We start from the raw sequence: 16,157 nt of genomic DNA, 5'->3' as shown, positions 1-16,157 counted from the left end.
GGGGAATTTAAAGCTCACTCAAGTAAGGAAACAACATGATGCAGGGGGGATATACAGATGTCTTAAGCTCCCCATGAGAACAGAGCATTACTTCAGTGGTCAAGTTCAACAGCAAGCCTCGCATTTACTTGGCACTGAACTCTGATACAGAGAGTTATGAACAGGCAATAAGATGGCCAAATTGATATCACAGAAGATTTACACTTTGTCTTAAAGACATTTGGGGATTTTTCTCTTTCCTGCCAGAATTTTCTATGGGCTCCAGTGGCAGCTGGCTCCGTATTGGGTTCAGCCCCACAAACCCATCTGCAGAGGGGATATGCGAAGAGCAAACTCCCAAAGCTCAGCGCCCGTGCTCTGAGCCCACAAAATGACAATGATGCTTCAAAATGAAGGGACAGAAATCTCTCTGCCTACACGCTCATCCTTTACGACAAACCCACTAAGGGCAGAAAGGCACAATGCAGGTACTGAGGCATTACTCGTTAGGTAATGAAACCCAACCAAAGGTGCTTGACGAGGTTTTTGTTAGGGCATTCCGTATTGCCCGCATCACCGGGCTCCACCAAAACACACCTTAAAACAAAAGGGAACTGTGCACGACGCCGAGCGGGGCTCACAGACAGAAATAGGAACGGATAACAGACATGCCTCGAGCTGCACAGCCCACAAGCCCCAACCATTTTAAATAATAATAAAACAAAACCCTCAAAGCGCATCATGAGAATGGGATCAGACAGATAGGAGCGAAGGATGGAGATTGGGGGGGGGGGATAACCTGCATTGATTTCCAACCCCCCATTCTCAAGCCGACGGCTCTGCCACCCATTTTGTTTGCGATAATAAAATATATTACACATAAATAGATAAAAAAGACGCGTGACACACGAAGATATCCGTGGAAATAGCATCCACGCCCACAGCCGTACCCGCACCCACGGGCAGGTGGCTGCGGCCGCAGGTGCCCACCTCACGGAGGATACCCCCTTCCCCCCCACCCCGAGGACGATAACATGGAGAGGTTTATAAGGGAAAATAATAATAATAATAATGAGAAAAAGGAAATGCGGATGGCACAGCAGCCACCAGGCCAAGGTGAAGCGCAGCCCCGCAACATGGTGGAGGCGGCGGGAGGAGAGGGTACGGCTGAGGGGGAGACGGAGGGCAGCGGGTGGAGGTGACAGCGGGCGGCGGCGCGTGGCTGAGGGGACGGCGCCATGGGGGAGGCGCCCGCCGGGCTGCTGCCTCAGCGCGGCAGGAGGAGGAGGACGGGCTCACCTGCCATAGCGGAAGGCAATGGCGCTGGAAGCTGTGTCGGCAGCAACAGCAGACACTCGTCCGCAGCACACTCCACACCCCTCGGCTCGGCAGCGGGGAGTACAGCAGGGCCGGGGCCGCCCCGACAGGCAGAGCACGGGGCGGGACGGGCCGCGCTCCGCCCCCCGGCAAGATGGCGCCCGGCGCCTTCAGCCCTTCAGTGCCCGCCCGCCATGGTAGTCCCGCGGTGGCCGGGAGATGGCTGCGGGGGCCGTGCCATGGGGCGGACCGAGTCCTCCCGAGGTGCATCGCTATGGTGTGCGAGTGTGGGGTTTACTCTCCTGCCCCCCCACCCCCAACAATCAAAATGAAAATGGTATTGGTACCGGCTGCACTCAGCCCGTGCCTCTTTTTTTTCTTTCTATTTTTCTTCCGCAGGGAGGAGTTCATTCGATTTAAATGGGAAATATAAATAAACAAATAGACCCCCAGCTTTTCTAATAGAAGTGAATGGGAATATTTATTCGCTCTCCCCTCTGAGGAAGTGGGGACCCTCAGTATAAGATCCCCTACCACCGCCACATACTCTAGAATTGCTGGTTAAGAGTCTCACTAAAATCTCAGTTTTCCTCAGATTTTCAGAGTTTTCTGCTAGAGGAGAGATGGACACATCAGCCCCTGGAGCACAGACCCATGGCAGACTGCTGCTGCTCCAATAACCCACATTGGAAGAGGTGTATGCTTTCTCCCTGAGCCTGCTGGCAAAAAGAATTTGACATTCCTAATTGATTTTGATACTGGTAATTTGCTTTTGTTTTGCCCAGAGGGGTTGTGGATGCCCCATCTCTACAGGTGCTGGATGGGGCTCTGGGCAGCCTGATCATGGTAGCAGTTGGCCCATGGTAAGTAGTGGGCTGAAGCTAATGATCTTTAAGGTCCCCTCCAACCTAAGCTGTAATGCAATTCTATAGTTCTCTGATTAATTTGTCTTCTGCCCTTTTCAAGTACATACACTTCTCAGATGTGTTGGGATCCATTGGCTCACTCGATCTTTAATATCTCACTGTGCTTCTGGGAAGCCACATGCTACTGCTATCTCCAGTAATTTCTACTTTTTCTCCCACACCAAAGCTCTGCTTCAAGCAGCAGTGTGCTAATTTACAGTAGGTGTCCTTGAGATAATATTGACTGATGCTGAGCCTTCTCCCCAAACCAGCCCACTTTGTTATTTGATTAAGGTGCCTTGTAGCTGTAACAGGAAACCAAGTCGATAGGAAAACCTCTGCTCCCCAGACCAATGACACTAAGTATAATCCATTGCATCATTTCACCCAGACCTGCAATTCTTTGTTGATCTTCCAGGTCTTTGCCTTAATAGTCGCTGTTTGCAGAGTTCAGCTGCTCAGAGTGTTTACTGAGTATTTGCTCACCAGCTGTCTGACCCCTTCCATCCACTGCCCGTGTAAAGAGGGTTTCATCGGATCCCACTAAAACCCAGGAGCTTATTTTAAGACTGTAGACTCTATGAGGCCCCTGGAGCATTTGTGTTTCTTATCCTTGTGCATCGTTTAGTTCCACGTTCACTGAGGTACTCTCCTTGTTAAGCTTCTAAAAGGCTTTAAAATGAAACATATGGAGAACTGTATAGGACACAGATAAGGCAAAACACATTTTTTCTGCTTTATATGCTCTTGACTATGGGTATCGATCCCTTAGCATTACTCAGTGCTTGGCTTTAACCCAAACATATACATATATTTAATTGCAGCTTTTAAACATTAATAGACTTCGTTTGTTAGGGCAGAGGAGTGTGCAGCCACGACAAAAGAGACATCTGAGTATTGCAAGATTGATTGAGACTGCAGCAGTTTCACCACTGACAGGAGTTTGTATAGGAAGATGGATTGTATGTACCTGTGATTCAGTCTCCTTATGAGGACTTGTGTTCAGAAATCATTCGCAAAGCCACAGCTCTATAATTTTATTATTTTTTAATCCAGATTCACAAATAAATATTCTAATTTTGCCAATGTGGCATCCCTCAGTTGAAGACTGCAGATTGAAATTCAGGCAAGCCAAAAAGAAATCTGCAAGTGGGAAGCTCACAAGTCAGCCTGAAATGTAACAGATAGAGACCTCAAGGTCAAAATAATTCCAAGGATGAGCAAAGGAAGGATGATAAATGTTAATTTAGCGCTCTAAAAATTGAGTTGGACACAATTAGATCCCCTAGAACCGTGAGCCCACATGGTGTGGTCCTGCTGCCCTAATGCTGAAGTGTAAGTTATTTTGCTGGGATTATTGGCATGTATGTTCTTCATTATTAAAATGAGGTCTTTTATAAACACTTTCAGTCGCTTTCAGCCCGAATGATTCATGGGTTCATAAACAAGTTGGAGAGATCAGAGATACGGGATGTGCATTTGCGTGTCCTTCATAACAACAGCAGGTATAAAGGCTATCAAGGGAAATTAGCAGCCATTAATCATGTAGTGTGCAAATCTTGGAGATTTCAAAGGAATGACCTTCCTCTTGTTGTTTTCCTTTATATGTAATCTAGGAGATTATCAGAAGGGGAGAGATGTGAGGTCCTCAGAGCTCACCTGGATTTGCCTGAACAGGTGAAGTGTTGCTGCATCCAGACACCAAGTCTCCACAGAAGGCTTATGTCCCTTGTCCCAGTTAAACCAGTGTGAAATACCTGTCCATCTAAAATACATCTCCCGAATCCCTCCTGTAATTGCCCTACCAATTCCTTTAAGTACTCCTAAAATGCTGAGTTCCTCAGCTGAGACAAACAGTCCTGTAATCCTGATTCCTCCCTCTGTGGTTTGTGCTAATCGGTCATTATGCTTGCTTTCATAATGCAGGATACATATTATAGTATTAATGTAATCGCTGTAGTAACAATTAGTGAATACATGAGCAAATAGTGTTTTGTGATTTTGAATCACTGGATCATCTCAACAACAGCATGCAAGCAGGGACTTGATTTTGTGGTGAGGTTGTGCCCCTGTGAAACTAGAAGTCTGCTGAGCTGGGTGTCCAGTTAGGTGTCTCTGCAGCTGGAGAACACAATATTACTGTGATAGTCTGGGTAACTAATGAGTATGTTCTCCACTCATGCCAGTTTTATTTTGTTTTTTTCTTCATGGCTCTGTAAAAATAAAGTGGTAAGGACAGGACTACAGAAGGTCAGGGCTTTCTTGAGATGCAGTGCGTAGGTTACTGGCATAAATTTAAATGCTGAAGTCTTTTTGGCTGGCATCTCCTCTGTTTACTCAAAATTCCCAGTTTAAACAGAAACGTCACCTCCATTTGGACATGAGTCATTGATCTGAGTACAGGATCTCCAGAAGAGTAAATTACAACTTCAGATCCAGTTATATCCAGAGATGGTTGTTTTGGGTCTGGGGATCCGTAGGAATTTTCCAATTGCCTATCTTACTTTGTCAAAAAAGCAAGAAAATAATATATATATCTCTATCTATCTATCTAATAACAGAAGTCTGCCTCAATCACACTGACAGTATTTTCTATGAATCCCAGAGGTGGTGTTCAGGAGTTTAGAACAGCACAGCACGGAACATATATATGGATAATAAATAGAAGTACCTCTGCTGGATTACACAAAATAAAAACAAAATCCACAGCTGCCTAAGAGCAGAAAGGAGCCTGAGAAAAGGCAGTTTGTAGGTCCCCAGCTGGGACAGTTTTTCTTCTTCCTCTGGAGTATGGAGTAAGTGAAGACAACACTGAACTGAGCAGACCCTGGGTGCCGATTCTATAAGGAGAGTGAATAATCCTTCTTAAGAAATGCTGTCTACCACCACCTAGTGGAAAATACCACTCCAGTTTTCCTTGACCTACATAGATTTTTAGTTGATCTTGTGGACAGTCGTGACTTGATTGCTGTGTTTTCCTTCCCCCACAGTGCTATATGGAACTAGAGTTAGCAAAAATAATAATAATAATAATTCTAAGGGGTATTTAAAAAACTTAACAACATACTTCCTGATCTGAGCTAAATCCTCAATTTTGTCATCTGCAGAATGGAGATTCTGAGACCCAGGAAGAGTTTTTATGAGGTTTAATTAGTGCTAAGTGCTCCTAATAGCAATAGGTCTTTTGGTCCAAGGATCTCAGTCTGCTTTGGTCCAAGTACTCAAATTACTGAGGCTTCAGCCAGAGATCTGAGAGGGAGATGTACTGCTGTGCTTGCTATATAGAAAGATAAATAGCAGGGGCTGCAAAGTTACAGTTGCCAGAATTCATGGAATAAATCAATAAGCAAAGAAAAATTCTGCATAGCTGCAAAATTGCTGGATCCCTACTGTTCTCATCAAGATGGTTTTCCCTCTGATAGCTTTCAGAGAAAGGAGACCCTCCTTTGCTTTTGTGTATGCAAACACTCTGCAAATGGAGTCCAGATTCTGGCAGAACAACCCAGAAGAGCTTCCTGTGCTTCTCACAGTAGGGCTGTTCAGATCACGTTGCTGCATGGGCCACACAATATTCATCAAAATGTTGCTGGCAAGTGTGGGGAAGTGCAAGTAATAGTGAACGCTTACAGTAACACTAACTCAATTGGACAGCTCATGCTCTGGATGAGAAGCTAATTTCCTTGATGCTGTTGTGTCTGGTACCTCAGGGGCTGTACCAAAGAGATGAGACTGAACTTGCTGATTCAAGTTTAAGGCCTGCATACGGCAGAGGATGGAGAAGACAGACTTAGGTATAAATCTCAGAACTCATTCCTCGTCCTCTTTTCACAAACAATAGGGAGTCCTCGCACACTGGGAAGAACAGAAGCAGGAAAACAGCATGCATTTATCCTCCTTGTTCCCTTTTTCTGTCAGCTTCCAGCTGCCAATACTGCTGAACTGCTGGAGCCACGTCTCCTGACCCTGAGACACTGTGGCAGCAGAAAAGGAACTGCAAGAAGCACGTGGCTAACACCACTTGACATTTTTGCTTTGCTCATCCACATTCACGGTAGCATCTTGCTTGCAGCCACCCATCAGATGAAGCCTGTGTCACTGGAAGCAATGGTGTCCAGGCAGCAGACAAGCTGAGTTTTGCCATCTTACATCAAGTTCATGAGTGGCTGCTGTTCAAAGCTGTGGCAACAAACAGAGCTTCCGTTGACAAATGTGTATGGACAGAGCCAGGCCAGAAAGTGACTTATTTCCACTTAACTCACTTCCAAAAGGGTGTGGACATCGTGCTGTGTGAAAATCATTTGGAAGTCCATTAGAGGACTTCTGCAGCACAGTGTAAAATAGGTTAGGTTAAGTCACCTCCACTGGGAATCAAATAAAGATCCTTTGCCTTGTAAAGGGCAGCAGCACTTCTGTGGTTGTTTGCTCGTATCTCAGCAGAGAAGCGATAGCAGACAATCCCTGTCTTAAACTTTTAATTACGTGAACCCACTTGCAAGCAATTTTGAAAGGACATCTACAGTCTGTTCAGAGAGGAAGGATGGTCTTGGATGTTGTCATCGCTTTTATCTGCGATCTGCCCGTGACTCATTTGGTTCATCCCATGAATGTACGGTAACAAAAACACGCAGTGATGTCAGGAATGATAGAAAAGTGATTGTTGCAGAATCAGCCCCCTCTAGCAAGGAACAGGAGACAAAATAATTGAGTGTAGTGCTGAGGCATGAGTCAAAGTTGGAAACGGCACCACAACAAGCCCTGTAAAAGCTTCTTCTGAAATTGAACTGTGCGAATCACACTGGGTGGATGCTTTATGGGAATCGTAACTCACTTGGCTGGAAAAAGAAGAACTCCCTGAGGCAGAAGGGAGAGCTGGGCCCAAACCAGAGCTCGGTGGGTAAATCGAGAGCTGGAAACTGTCTGAGGCAATATTTTTCAGTTCCTTCTTTCCCTGACAGCTGAACTAACGCTTGTCACAGGAGTGCAAACTAGGCAATGAGAGCAAGCGTGGATGCCACAGGGCTGGATGGGCTTGCTATTTATAGTTCCCTACTGAGGGAGCTTTCCCACTGTACCACTGCACAGAGGTTAAGGTACAGTCCATGCCTTGAAGGGCTCACAGTCCAGACAGAAATAGAGAAAGGAAAGAGAAGCAGCCTCTTGTGACGAGAGCCAAAACACGAGGAGATGAAAGGACAAAAAGGAAATCCACAGCAGAGCCCGGAACAATGAACTCCAACTTCTCCCCAGCAAACTGCCCTTCCTCAGGTTAACTCCTTCCCTGCCTGAAGTCTGACCTCTCCACTACTCATAATTTGTGCCAGTTTGATATGTAAGGAAGAGGAGTTTTTGCAAGCTCTGGACTGTCTTCCCACTGCTAGATTATTTTCCCTCCAGCAGATGTGGGAGAAAGGACATGCACCCAGCCTGGATTCCCTCCTGGTTCAATGAGAAAGGAAGGATGGGAAGTGTCCTGATGCACTGACCCTCCTAAAGGGATGATAAACTCCCTGGAGAGGAGCAGGCTATCAGCTTCAAGCATTCAGTGCCTCATACAGCTGTGGATGTGAGTCAAAGATAGACATTCTCCTTTGTTTCATGTGAGGATTAAAACAGGAGCTGTTTGCATGTTGAACTCTGAAATATCTTCTCAGCAACTGAAAATGTGGTCACACAACAAAGAGGAACGTTTGCAAATCTAGTACTTGAGGTTAGAGACCATCCACTGGCCTATTTTTAGCCAAGCATTTGAAATGCTGCATTGCAATCCTGCCCCTGTTCTCATGCAGTAAAATTCAGAGAAGAGTCACTTGACTTACAGTACAGAGAAAATGAGATACCTGTCTGGAGAAAAACCACTTAACATTGTGATGAAGACGTCCTGCTTCTATTCGCACTGTTAGTGGTGAGAGGCAAGAAAAAATTATATTGTAGAAACTGGTAGACTTTTAATAGCGATTTTAATGGACATAACTTATAGAAAAATGGTATAATGATGCTAATAAGTATTCACTCGTTTAAGGACCTGCTATTTTTTGCTTTCATACTGCATACACTTATGTGTGTAAGCATAAGAAGTGATCCCTGCTGAGGTGAGATTGCAATATAAGGTACTGAGCAGGCTAGAAATCTCTTCTCCAAACCCCTTTTGCAGATGGTCTGTTATCAAATGGACCCCTCTAACTGAAGTTAGTTACTGTCAGCAAAGAATTTGTCCCAGCACTTATGTCAGCTTTCTGCAAGAAGTTTTTCCAAATCCACCTGACCTCCTTTGCTGGATATAGTTTTCAGCTCAGAGTCTGATGTTCTCGCATGAGTGAACTCTTCACTGGTAGCTTTTGGTCAAGTGGACCACTTGCATTAAACACAATGCACAATATATGACAAATGCAACAAAATGATGGGATGCAGTGCAATGAAAACACTGCACCTGACTTGATGGGTCAACAAGAGATTGAGGAGTTATTTGCCCTTGGTAAGAGCACATTGAAAAGCACAGAGATGAATGTTGAGCTCCAGGACTCTCTGCCTTCCCTCTTGAGAGTCGTGCTCCATGTCCATGATTGTGTTTGTGCCTTCTGCTGGGCTCCCTCAAGAAGTTCCCTATCACATCAGCACGACTTCGTGTACCACGCATTTCTCACCAACAAGGAAAGGAAGGTTAAATCCTTGGTTGACAGGTTAACAGCATGATTTGCAGCAACAGCTTAAATAAATGGTTGCAGGCACAAACGAGTAGCAGACAGTTAATCCTTTAAAGGCTTAAGTGCAGCTACTACTGCAGTCCAAGTAAATATTTCAAAATAAAATTAATTAGTGGTGACTGGTGGATTTTCTTCTCTGTTTTGCAAGCCCAGGCTTAAATGGTGATTCCTCCACAGAATTTATGCTTTCTGTGCCAAAACTTCCATTTTGCAGGAGCAGAAGGTGCCTTCTCAAAGACAACTAATGGCAGTGTTGTTCCTTACTGTAATCGCAGCAGGACAGGAAAAGTTACAGATGAATCTTGTAGGTCCACGTTACCATCAGTGGCTCAGTGTCCAACACAAGTACAATGTAGAGGAAATGTTGGCTTCCTGATTCTTGTCGTAAGTAAGCTCTGCCTGTGGCCACAGAAATAATGGCCTTAATAATGGCCTTACTTCCAATTAAAAGCTTTTTCTCAACACCTTCACAGACAGAGGTCAAAGCAGGAAGGCAAAAACCTCCACGTAACCCATACCCAACCAGCACAAAACAAAGCCTGAGACTGGTGAAGAAAAACAGTCAAATGAAAGCAGCAAAAGGTCAATAAAATTATTTGAAAACAATCACTTCTAATCCACAATCAACCCTTTTTTTTATTTCCACAGGTTTTTTTTTCCCTTTTCCCTTGACCCCTGGCTCCTTTTCAGAACAAAGCCAGTTTTCTTGCGAGGGAGGAATCTCTCATGGTTCACTGAACTGTCTGGACTATTTTTAGTTAAACACAGCATTCCTAAAAATCTCAAGCTGTTTGTGTAGCAAGGAAGGAGCAAGGAAGCCCTGTGACCACGCACATCAACGTTTCATACTGCAAGCACAGAGCACAGCATGCCAGACAGGGCTGAATGCAGAGCTCTAGGAAAAAGAAGCTAGTTTGCCTGCAGTTTTCACTAGATAAAGACAGGGGAAAATGGACAACTTGCACTTACCCACTAAAACGATGAGCTGCAGCTCCAGAGCACAGCAATGGGAAACATGCCCAGTGGAAAGGCAGAAGTCAAGGGGATTTGGAGGTGCTTTGCTGGTGGAGATCTTGCTGGAAAGGGCAGGACAGATGCCCAAAGGGAAGGGTGAGGAGAAAGCTTAAGGTAGCAGCTTAGGGAGAGGCAGAAGATGTGAGGAGTGGTTGTATGAATGAGCTGATGTCGGGGACTTTTAAGGACTAAGCACAAGGGGGAGGAGTGTGGAGAAACTCGTTTAGACCTCAGCGTAAGTGGAGTGTAGCACAAATCTGATTAGATGGGACAGAACTGTTGCGCCAAGTCATTTCTTCCTGCCCTGCGGGGCTTTTATGTCTTCTTTTATGCTAAGCAAAATCCATATTGCTATAAAAGTGGCATGATAGCACTGAGCTTCTCAGTGGCAAATGTTGCTGAATTTCACTAACTGCAGTTGACAGAAAGAAAGCAGACCCCAACCATAGGGTCTAATCTAAGTGATGGGCACCAGAAAAGCACTAGAGACGTCACTGCTGATTGTGATGTTTGAACAAACAAAACACTCATTTTCGGGCTGTATTTAGAGCACATTGGTTGTATCTAACATGCTCCAAGTGAGTCATCACATTCTCTCTTCCTCATCTCCACAGATGTTTCACACAATTTCTGCTAATACATGCTTAGGACTAAAATCAGTTACAACCACTCCGCTCTGCAGATAGTCCTCAGTCCTCAACCAGCACAGCATCCAGCCTCAAGGATCAGCCTATCAACAAGGACATAAAATCACTGCTGAGAGAAGGGAATCAAGGTGAACCCAGCAAGAAGAACCAAGAAACAAGCTCCCACTTGCTCCATCACCGCAGTACCAGCGGTGAGCCCTGCTCTTCCCATCCCACAGACCTCCTCCATCAGAACAAACACACGGAGATGCTCAGAGAGAATGATCAGCAACGATGCCAAGAAACAAATATAGTGCAAGGAAAATTGCTGTAATACCCCCCTCATTTCCCAGGATATTTCTTGTAGAGCTGTCCCAGGTGAGCTGCTGCTGAAAGTTGGTGGGTAAAGGCCTGGGTGAATCAGTAGTTTGCCATTCATTTGGAGTCTTTATAGGGAAAGTGTGGGAGAAGAGGAATTAGCAGTCACCTCCTCAATAATAACCTTCAGATTGACCTAAAAGGAGTCTTTGCTTTTATAAAGCAAATTCCATTTGGTGCAATTTCTTTGGGACTTCTTTGAGGACTCTGGAGTCAAACAATCATATAAATGCACCACACCACAGCAACAGAACATCACTGAGGATATAAATGCAGGTGCTCATAAAATAGAGAAAAGCCTTAACTCTGGGTGCCTGTTCTTGCTGCAGAGCTTCTGTGTATAACAATACCCCATCAAGCCATATAAATGCCAACTATTTTTATCTAAGACAGCTGCCTCGCCCAGAATGGATGATGCTCAATATAGGAGACAGCTATTTGGTATTACCCTAATCCATCAGTGCTCAGCCTGGGCCTTGCTCACCAGTCAAGCTTCGCTCTAGAACCAGAAATTTCTTCACAGGCACGAGGCTGTGGTCATGACCCAGCACTCAAGCACCAGAACAACACTGTATGGGCATCAGCCTCATTTAGATGGAAAACGATGATGCCTTCATGAAATGCTTGAACAAAAATATGAGCTGACAGCACTGATTAGCCTCAAACCTACACCAAAGGAGCATCAGTGCTATATGAAAGGACCGTGCTCGTCATGGAAACGAATGCTTGCAATAAACTCTGTTTTCTAAGGAAAAATAAAGGAACAGCAGGTATTATCTGCACTGCAGTCAGTGCACAGAATTTTGAACATAAGGAAGTTTATACTCTGGAGGAAAGCCATGCTTAAAATACAATATATGAACACACAGAATGAAGTAATCAGGACCTACATTTTTTGAGTAGTAAATTTTCCCCAGAAATAGGTATAAAATATCCCCGTGCAGAGGAAATTTTCCATGTGTCCCTCTCTCATACAGACAGCCCTGAAAGAGACAAACTGCCATCCTTCCAGAAACATCAGCACATTCTTCTCCTGCCTCCTGCATTCCCTCATCCCTCTGCAGTTGCCCCAGGCCTCCCAACTTTCTGCATCCTCTCAGCTCCCCTCTGCTCCTTGTTTTCTATCTAAACTTCCCTTCCACTTCCTCTCCCTCTTCCCCAAACCAAACAAACTCACATTCTTATCCCCTTATAAAGGCTGATTCATGATTTTGCGTCAGCAGCAGCTCTTCTGGCCAGACCCAGCTTTAATTGAGGGATTTCAGCTGCTGCTAAGTGGTGGTGACATCTGGGAAGCTGGGCTGCCATCAGGAACACGAGACCAGTGATGGCCAAGGCCAGTGTGACGCAGCAGAGCAGGGAACGTGCGTAGCTGTTGCCTTGGGAGGTGGGAAGGGAAAAGGGAGATCCTGAATTCAATTGGTTATTCCTCAGAGAGTACCACTAGGGCACACACAGGCCAATGAATCAAGTCAACCCAGGGAACAGATAGAGTTTAAAATAAAGAAGACCTTGGCTCAAGCTCTGGGTTTGATCTAGAGCACTGGAAGAAGAACAGCAAAGTGAGGAAAGAAAAAGCAAATCCTGGCCTTCCAAATCACAGAATGGCCTGGGTTGGAAGTGACCTGAAAGACCAGCTAGTTCCAATCCCTCTGCCAAAGTTGCAGCCCACCAGATCAGGCTGCTAAGCACACATTCACCCCACACCTAGGGCACTGCATTGCTGCTCTGCAGAGGGTAATGACCTATTCAAGTGAGCCAGGGGTCCTGCAGAGTAGTTGGAGCTGTTGTGAAGATGCTGGCTCAGCAAAGCTTATTCCTGATTGTAGCAACTGCATCAGAAACTGGAAGCAGCTTGCATATTCAGCTCATCGCCCAAAACCTACACTGAAATGTGTGCGTGAAGGTGAAAAAGATGAACTTATGATTTGTTCACAGAAGATAGAGAAGTTTATTTGTGTTAAACACATACACTTGCATCTTGCATTTCTACATCTTGTCACACAGCCATTCTTCGGGACAAGTGGTCAAGTCCCACCTCAGAGACAGCGAGCTCTGACTTTGCATCAAGTACAGAGCAACCAATCTATCTCCCCTGATTAACAATACAAACAGGATTTATCCAGTACGAACTATACAGACTTGCTTTTTACTCTCTAGGGAGTTATTCACAATATATCATCCAGATGAGGACAATAATCCCATATATACATACACTTAGAACTGAAGCATCTCCAATTCCCACACACCAATCAAAATGAAGGTTTAGGTACTGAGACTCTTCAGCTCTGGACCAGATCTCAATTCTCCCTCTTTCTATCTGCTTTAAAATAAGTCAAATCCAGCCATCATAAGTCCTTTTAGAGGATAACAAGCTGATTTTGCCAAAAGTAAGAGTGGCATGGGAGGCAGCCTGCTTCTGAAGAACGTATGCTGAACAAATAGTTGGGCAGTGCAACAGTGAGTTGTGTAGCAAATGCAATATGTGCAAGTTACCTCATACAAGTGCAGTTTGCATTTGACTTCCATTACTCCAGATGAGCACAAGTCAATTGGAAGAATTTTGGATGGGCAGAGAGCAAAAAAAGAAAAATGAAGTTATGTGCAGTGTATGCAACACTAAACCCAAGGAGAGCCACAACCTCACCAAAACAAACAATAAAACTCACTGAAACAATCAGAAAAACAAATATCTTTACGATGGATCTGTCTGGCTTATCTACTATGGATCTGTCTAGCTAAAATTGTCCTTCCCAGGAACTTCTTACTAGCAACTGGCATCCTACACCCAAGAGGAGAAATACAGCGAACCACGCGTTCTTCCCACCTAACATTGCAATCCTTTTGGTCACTCCCATATTTAACCCCTTATCCCCACCCCAGCTGAAAGCTTTCAACTCCTCCCCAAAGCATTTTCAAAACCAGGAAGGTGCACCTTGTGAATGACATGCTCCATTTACAATCCCACAGGCTCCCTCCAATATTTAGGGTCACTAGCAGCACTTAACACTAACCTAATGGTAACGCTGTCCAGAACTTTATTCAGTCATCAAAATCTGGGATATCATCGTAGGAGTAGCCCCGGTAGCCTTTGGAAGCATAGTATGCAATGCGCAGGTGGTAGAAGCCTGGGAGGAATACGAGGATCCCAATGATGAGCACTGGGATGGCACGGTCCGTTCCCTGCAGCAGAGAGAAGAGCAATGTAAGTGCCACGAGGAGAGATCTGTAGCGAGGTGTTTTTCTTATTCATCCTTACAGGGCTGGCCTGAAAAATTCTTCTCGGATCAGAAATCTCTCCAGTTTTATCACGCTAAGCTCTGATAGCCTTCCTGGTCTGCTCCTTGCTACAGGAAACCTCAACTGAACTTTTCCTTTGGGTAGGAGGGGCGGCTGCTGCCGACACTATCGCATTACAAAATTGCCAACCACAGGCCGGGTGCTACGTGCTTGGCTGAGATCAGCTCTCCTATCAGCTCCTGGACTGCTTCCTATACAGCCAAAATGCGGCTGCTTCCACGCTGATAAGCAGCAGCTGCCAACTGTAAAGCAATTCCATCCTGCACGAGGCAGAAGGTGAAGTATGCCAAGCACTGCGTCAATGGGAAGTATCAGATCCACTTTCAATGGACCATAAAGGTACAGAGGAGATAAATGGTGCTGCGTGCTATACGGTGATCAAGTATCCCCTACAGAAAGCAGATCTTTATTAGCAGTGTGACAATCCCAGCATGATTTCCACCAAGACAGCAGTGTGACATTAAAATGAAACCACACTACCAAGTGGGACACGGAAACTCAGCCCGTCCTGGCAGATATCCCATCCAGCCTGGAGCTCCAACTAACTAGAGACCTCAAGGGTTGGATATTAGGAACAATTTCTTCTCAGAGCGTGGGCAGGCACTGGCACAGGGAGTGGTGGGGTCCTTGGAGGTGTTCAAGAACTGTGGAGATGAGGCAGTGAGAGACGTGGTCACTGGCATGGTGGAATGGTTTTGGGGTTGGACTTGACGACCTTAGGGGTCTTTTCCAACCTGAATAATTCTATGATTCTGAACAGGGCTATCAGCAAACACTGCTGCAGCAGTAGAGCAAATTACTTTCTTGCTTACAGACTTCTGCACTGAAAGTAAAAATTTGTGGCTGGCTTTGGGAGGGGCAAACAATACAGAACTCGATGAGAGATGTAATTAATCCACTTACGCCTTTGCTAATGTATCCAGCCAAGAGGAGGGCTCCAATGATAATGAGAAAAGTTCCAATCATGAAGAGCACGACAGCCAGCGCAATCGCCTTGTAGGGGATTTTTGGTGGGCTCTTCTTGAACTGGATGGAAAAAAAGAACCAAAAGTTAAGCAGCTTAACTCAGTGTTGTTCCCCTATAACCACATCAGGGATGTGAATACCACAGCTGGCAGAGGGCAAGAGATGAGATTCTGTGATCAGAACACGGTGAGGTTGGACTTGATATCTTGGATACCTTTTCCAACCTTTACGATCCTACGAGTGGACACGGCGACAATGAGTTGACAGTAGGAATTTAGTAGCAGAACAAAGCAGTTTTCTTCTCCACATTTTACCTGAAGGTCAATATATCCATCATCAGTGCTGGCGAGCTTGGAATATTTCACTTTGCTACTGGGAATCCCAGCAGAGAGATTCGTTCTTGATGGCATCATTACAATGAGGCCCGGGCATCAGCTAGAACCTGGAAAACAGAAAGGGACAAAAAATAACAGGGCAAACTGGATGATAGGGCAAGATGTGGACTGCACTTCTTACAGCAAGCACAAAGAGCACCAAGGTGACACCAGCCTAAAGAAACTCACTTACACAAATTATTTTAAATGAAGCTTTATATCTAAGCCTAAAACGTAAAGGCACGGACGTAGCTGCAGTAGATGAATTTGGCTTTGTCAAGATTTGAAAGCAAAATGAAGTGAATGTGGGATGTGTTTGAAACCTCAAACAGGTTCCAGAATAATATCACGTGTCCGTTGGCTCTCACCACGCGAGGTCACGCTTCCTGCTGCAGGATGGCTGAGGTCTAATTCTAAACAGGGCCGTTACCAAATAAACCCAAACCAGAACTAAACAAAGCAGCTTTTCAAGCGGACGGATATTTTGCAATAGACCTATTTTGGGGAAAAAAAATAGTTAAAAAAAAAAATACCAACGTGAAATGAAGATATTCACCCCTGGGATAGCTTGAGGTTTGAGTCAGAGAGAGCTCGAGG

General features: G+C 45.1%; 2 protein-coding genes across 5 annotated transcripts in view; both read right to left on the bottom strand.

Annotated features, from left to right (window-relative positions):
• SLC23A2 (solute carrier family 23 member 2) overlaps positions 1-1,365 on the bottom strand; it is a 49,061-nt gene extending 47,696 nt beyond the window's left edge. For both annotated transcript variants that reach the window (XM_065745143.1, XM_065745144.1), the window contains exon 1: positions 1,279-1,365. The gene's annotated coding sequence lies outside the window, so the exon portion shown is untranslated. The remainder of the gene's footprint in view (positions 1-1,278) is intronic.
• Positions 1,366-8,685: 7,320 nt separating this feature from the next.
• Positions 8,686-15,643, bottom strand: TMEM230 (transmembrane protein 230). 3 transcript variants are annotated; one of them, XR_010622709.1, is made up of 5 exons: positions 15,501-15,643; positions 15,124-15,246; positions 13,935-14,103; positions 9,872-9,978; positions 8,686-9,795 (listed from the first exon to the last, which is right to left on the bottom strand). XR_010622709.1 is itself a non-coding variant. In XM_065745173.1 (4 exons), the coding sequence occupies exons 1-3, from the start codon at positions 15,597-15,599 to the stop codon at positions 13,963-13,965; spliced, it is 363 nt and encodes a 120-aa protein (XP_065601245.1). In that variant the 5' UTR covers positions 15,600-15,643; the 3' UTR covers positions 9,809-9,978; positions 13,935-13,962. The 3 variants fall into 3 exon arrangements, 2 of the variants coding, with proteins under 2 accessions (XP_065601245.1, XP_065601244.1); XM_065745173.1 differs by lacking the exon at positions 8,686-9,795 and having other exon boundaries at positions 9,809-9,978; XM_065745172.1 differs by lacking the exons at positions 8,686-9,795; positions 9,872-9,978 and having other exon boundaries at positions 12,850-14,103; positions 15,501-15,642.
• Positions 15,644-16,157: the final 514 nt, after the last annotated feature.

This window comes from Cyrtonyx montezumae, unplaced genomic scaffold (genome assembly GCF_038088225.1).
Source record: "Cyrtonyx montezumae isolate F1298 unplaced genomic scaffold, pur_monq_1.0 scaffold_33, whole genome shotgun sequence".
In the NCBI taxonomy this organism is placed as follows: domain Eukaryota; kingdom Metazoa; phylum Chordata; class Aves; order Galliformes; family Odontophoridae; genus Cyrtonyx; species Cyrtonyx montezumae.
Note: the sequence above shows the minus strand (reverse complement) of the source record. Positions and strands in the feature narration are given on the sequence as shown.

Bases quoted from the DNA above. Each gene is read 5' to 3' on its own strand.
- TMEM230 (XM_065745173.1), bottom strand. From the start codon at position 15,599: ATGATGCCATCAAGAACGAATCTCTCTGCTGGGATTCCCAGTAGCAAA. The intron at 15,247-15,500 runs GTAAAATGTGGA...TTTTCCATCCAG, and splicing joins ATGGATATATTGACCTTCAG to TTCAAGAAGAGCCCACCAAA. The intron at 14,104-15,123 runs GTAAGTGGATTA...TCTCTGCTGCAG, and splicing joins CTGGATACATTAGCAAAGGC to GGAACGGACCGTGCCATCCC.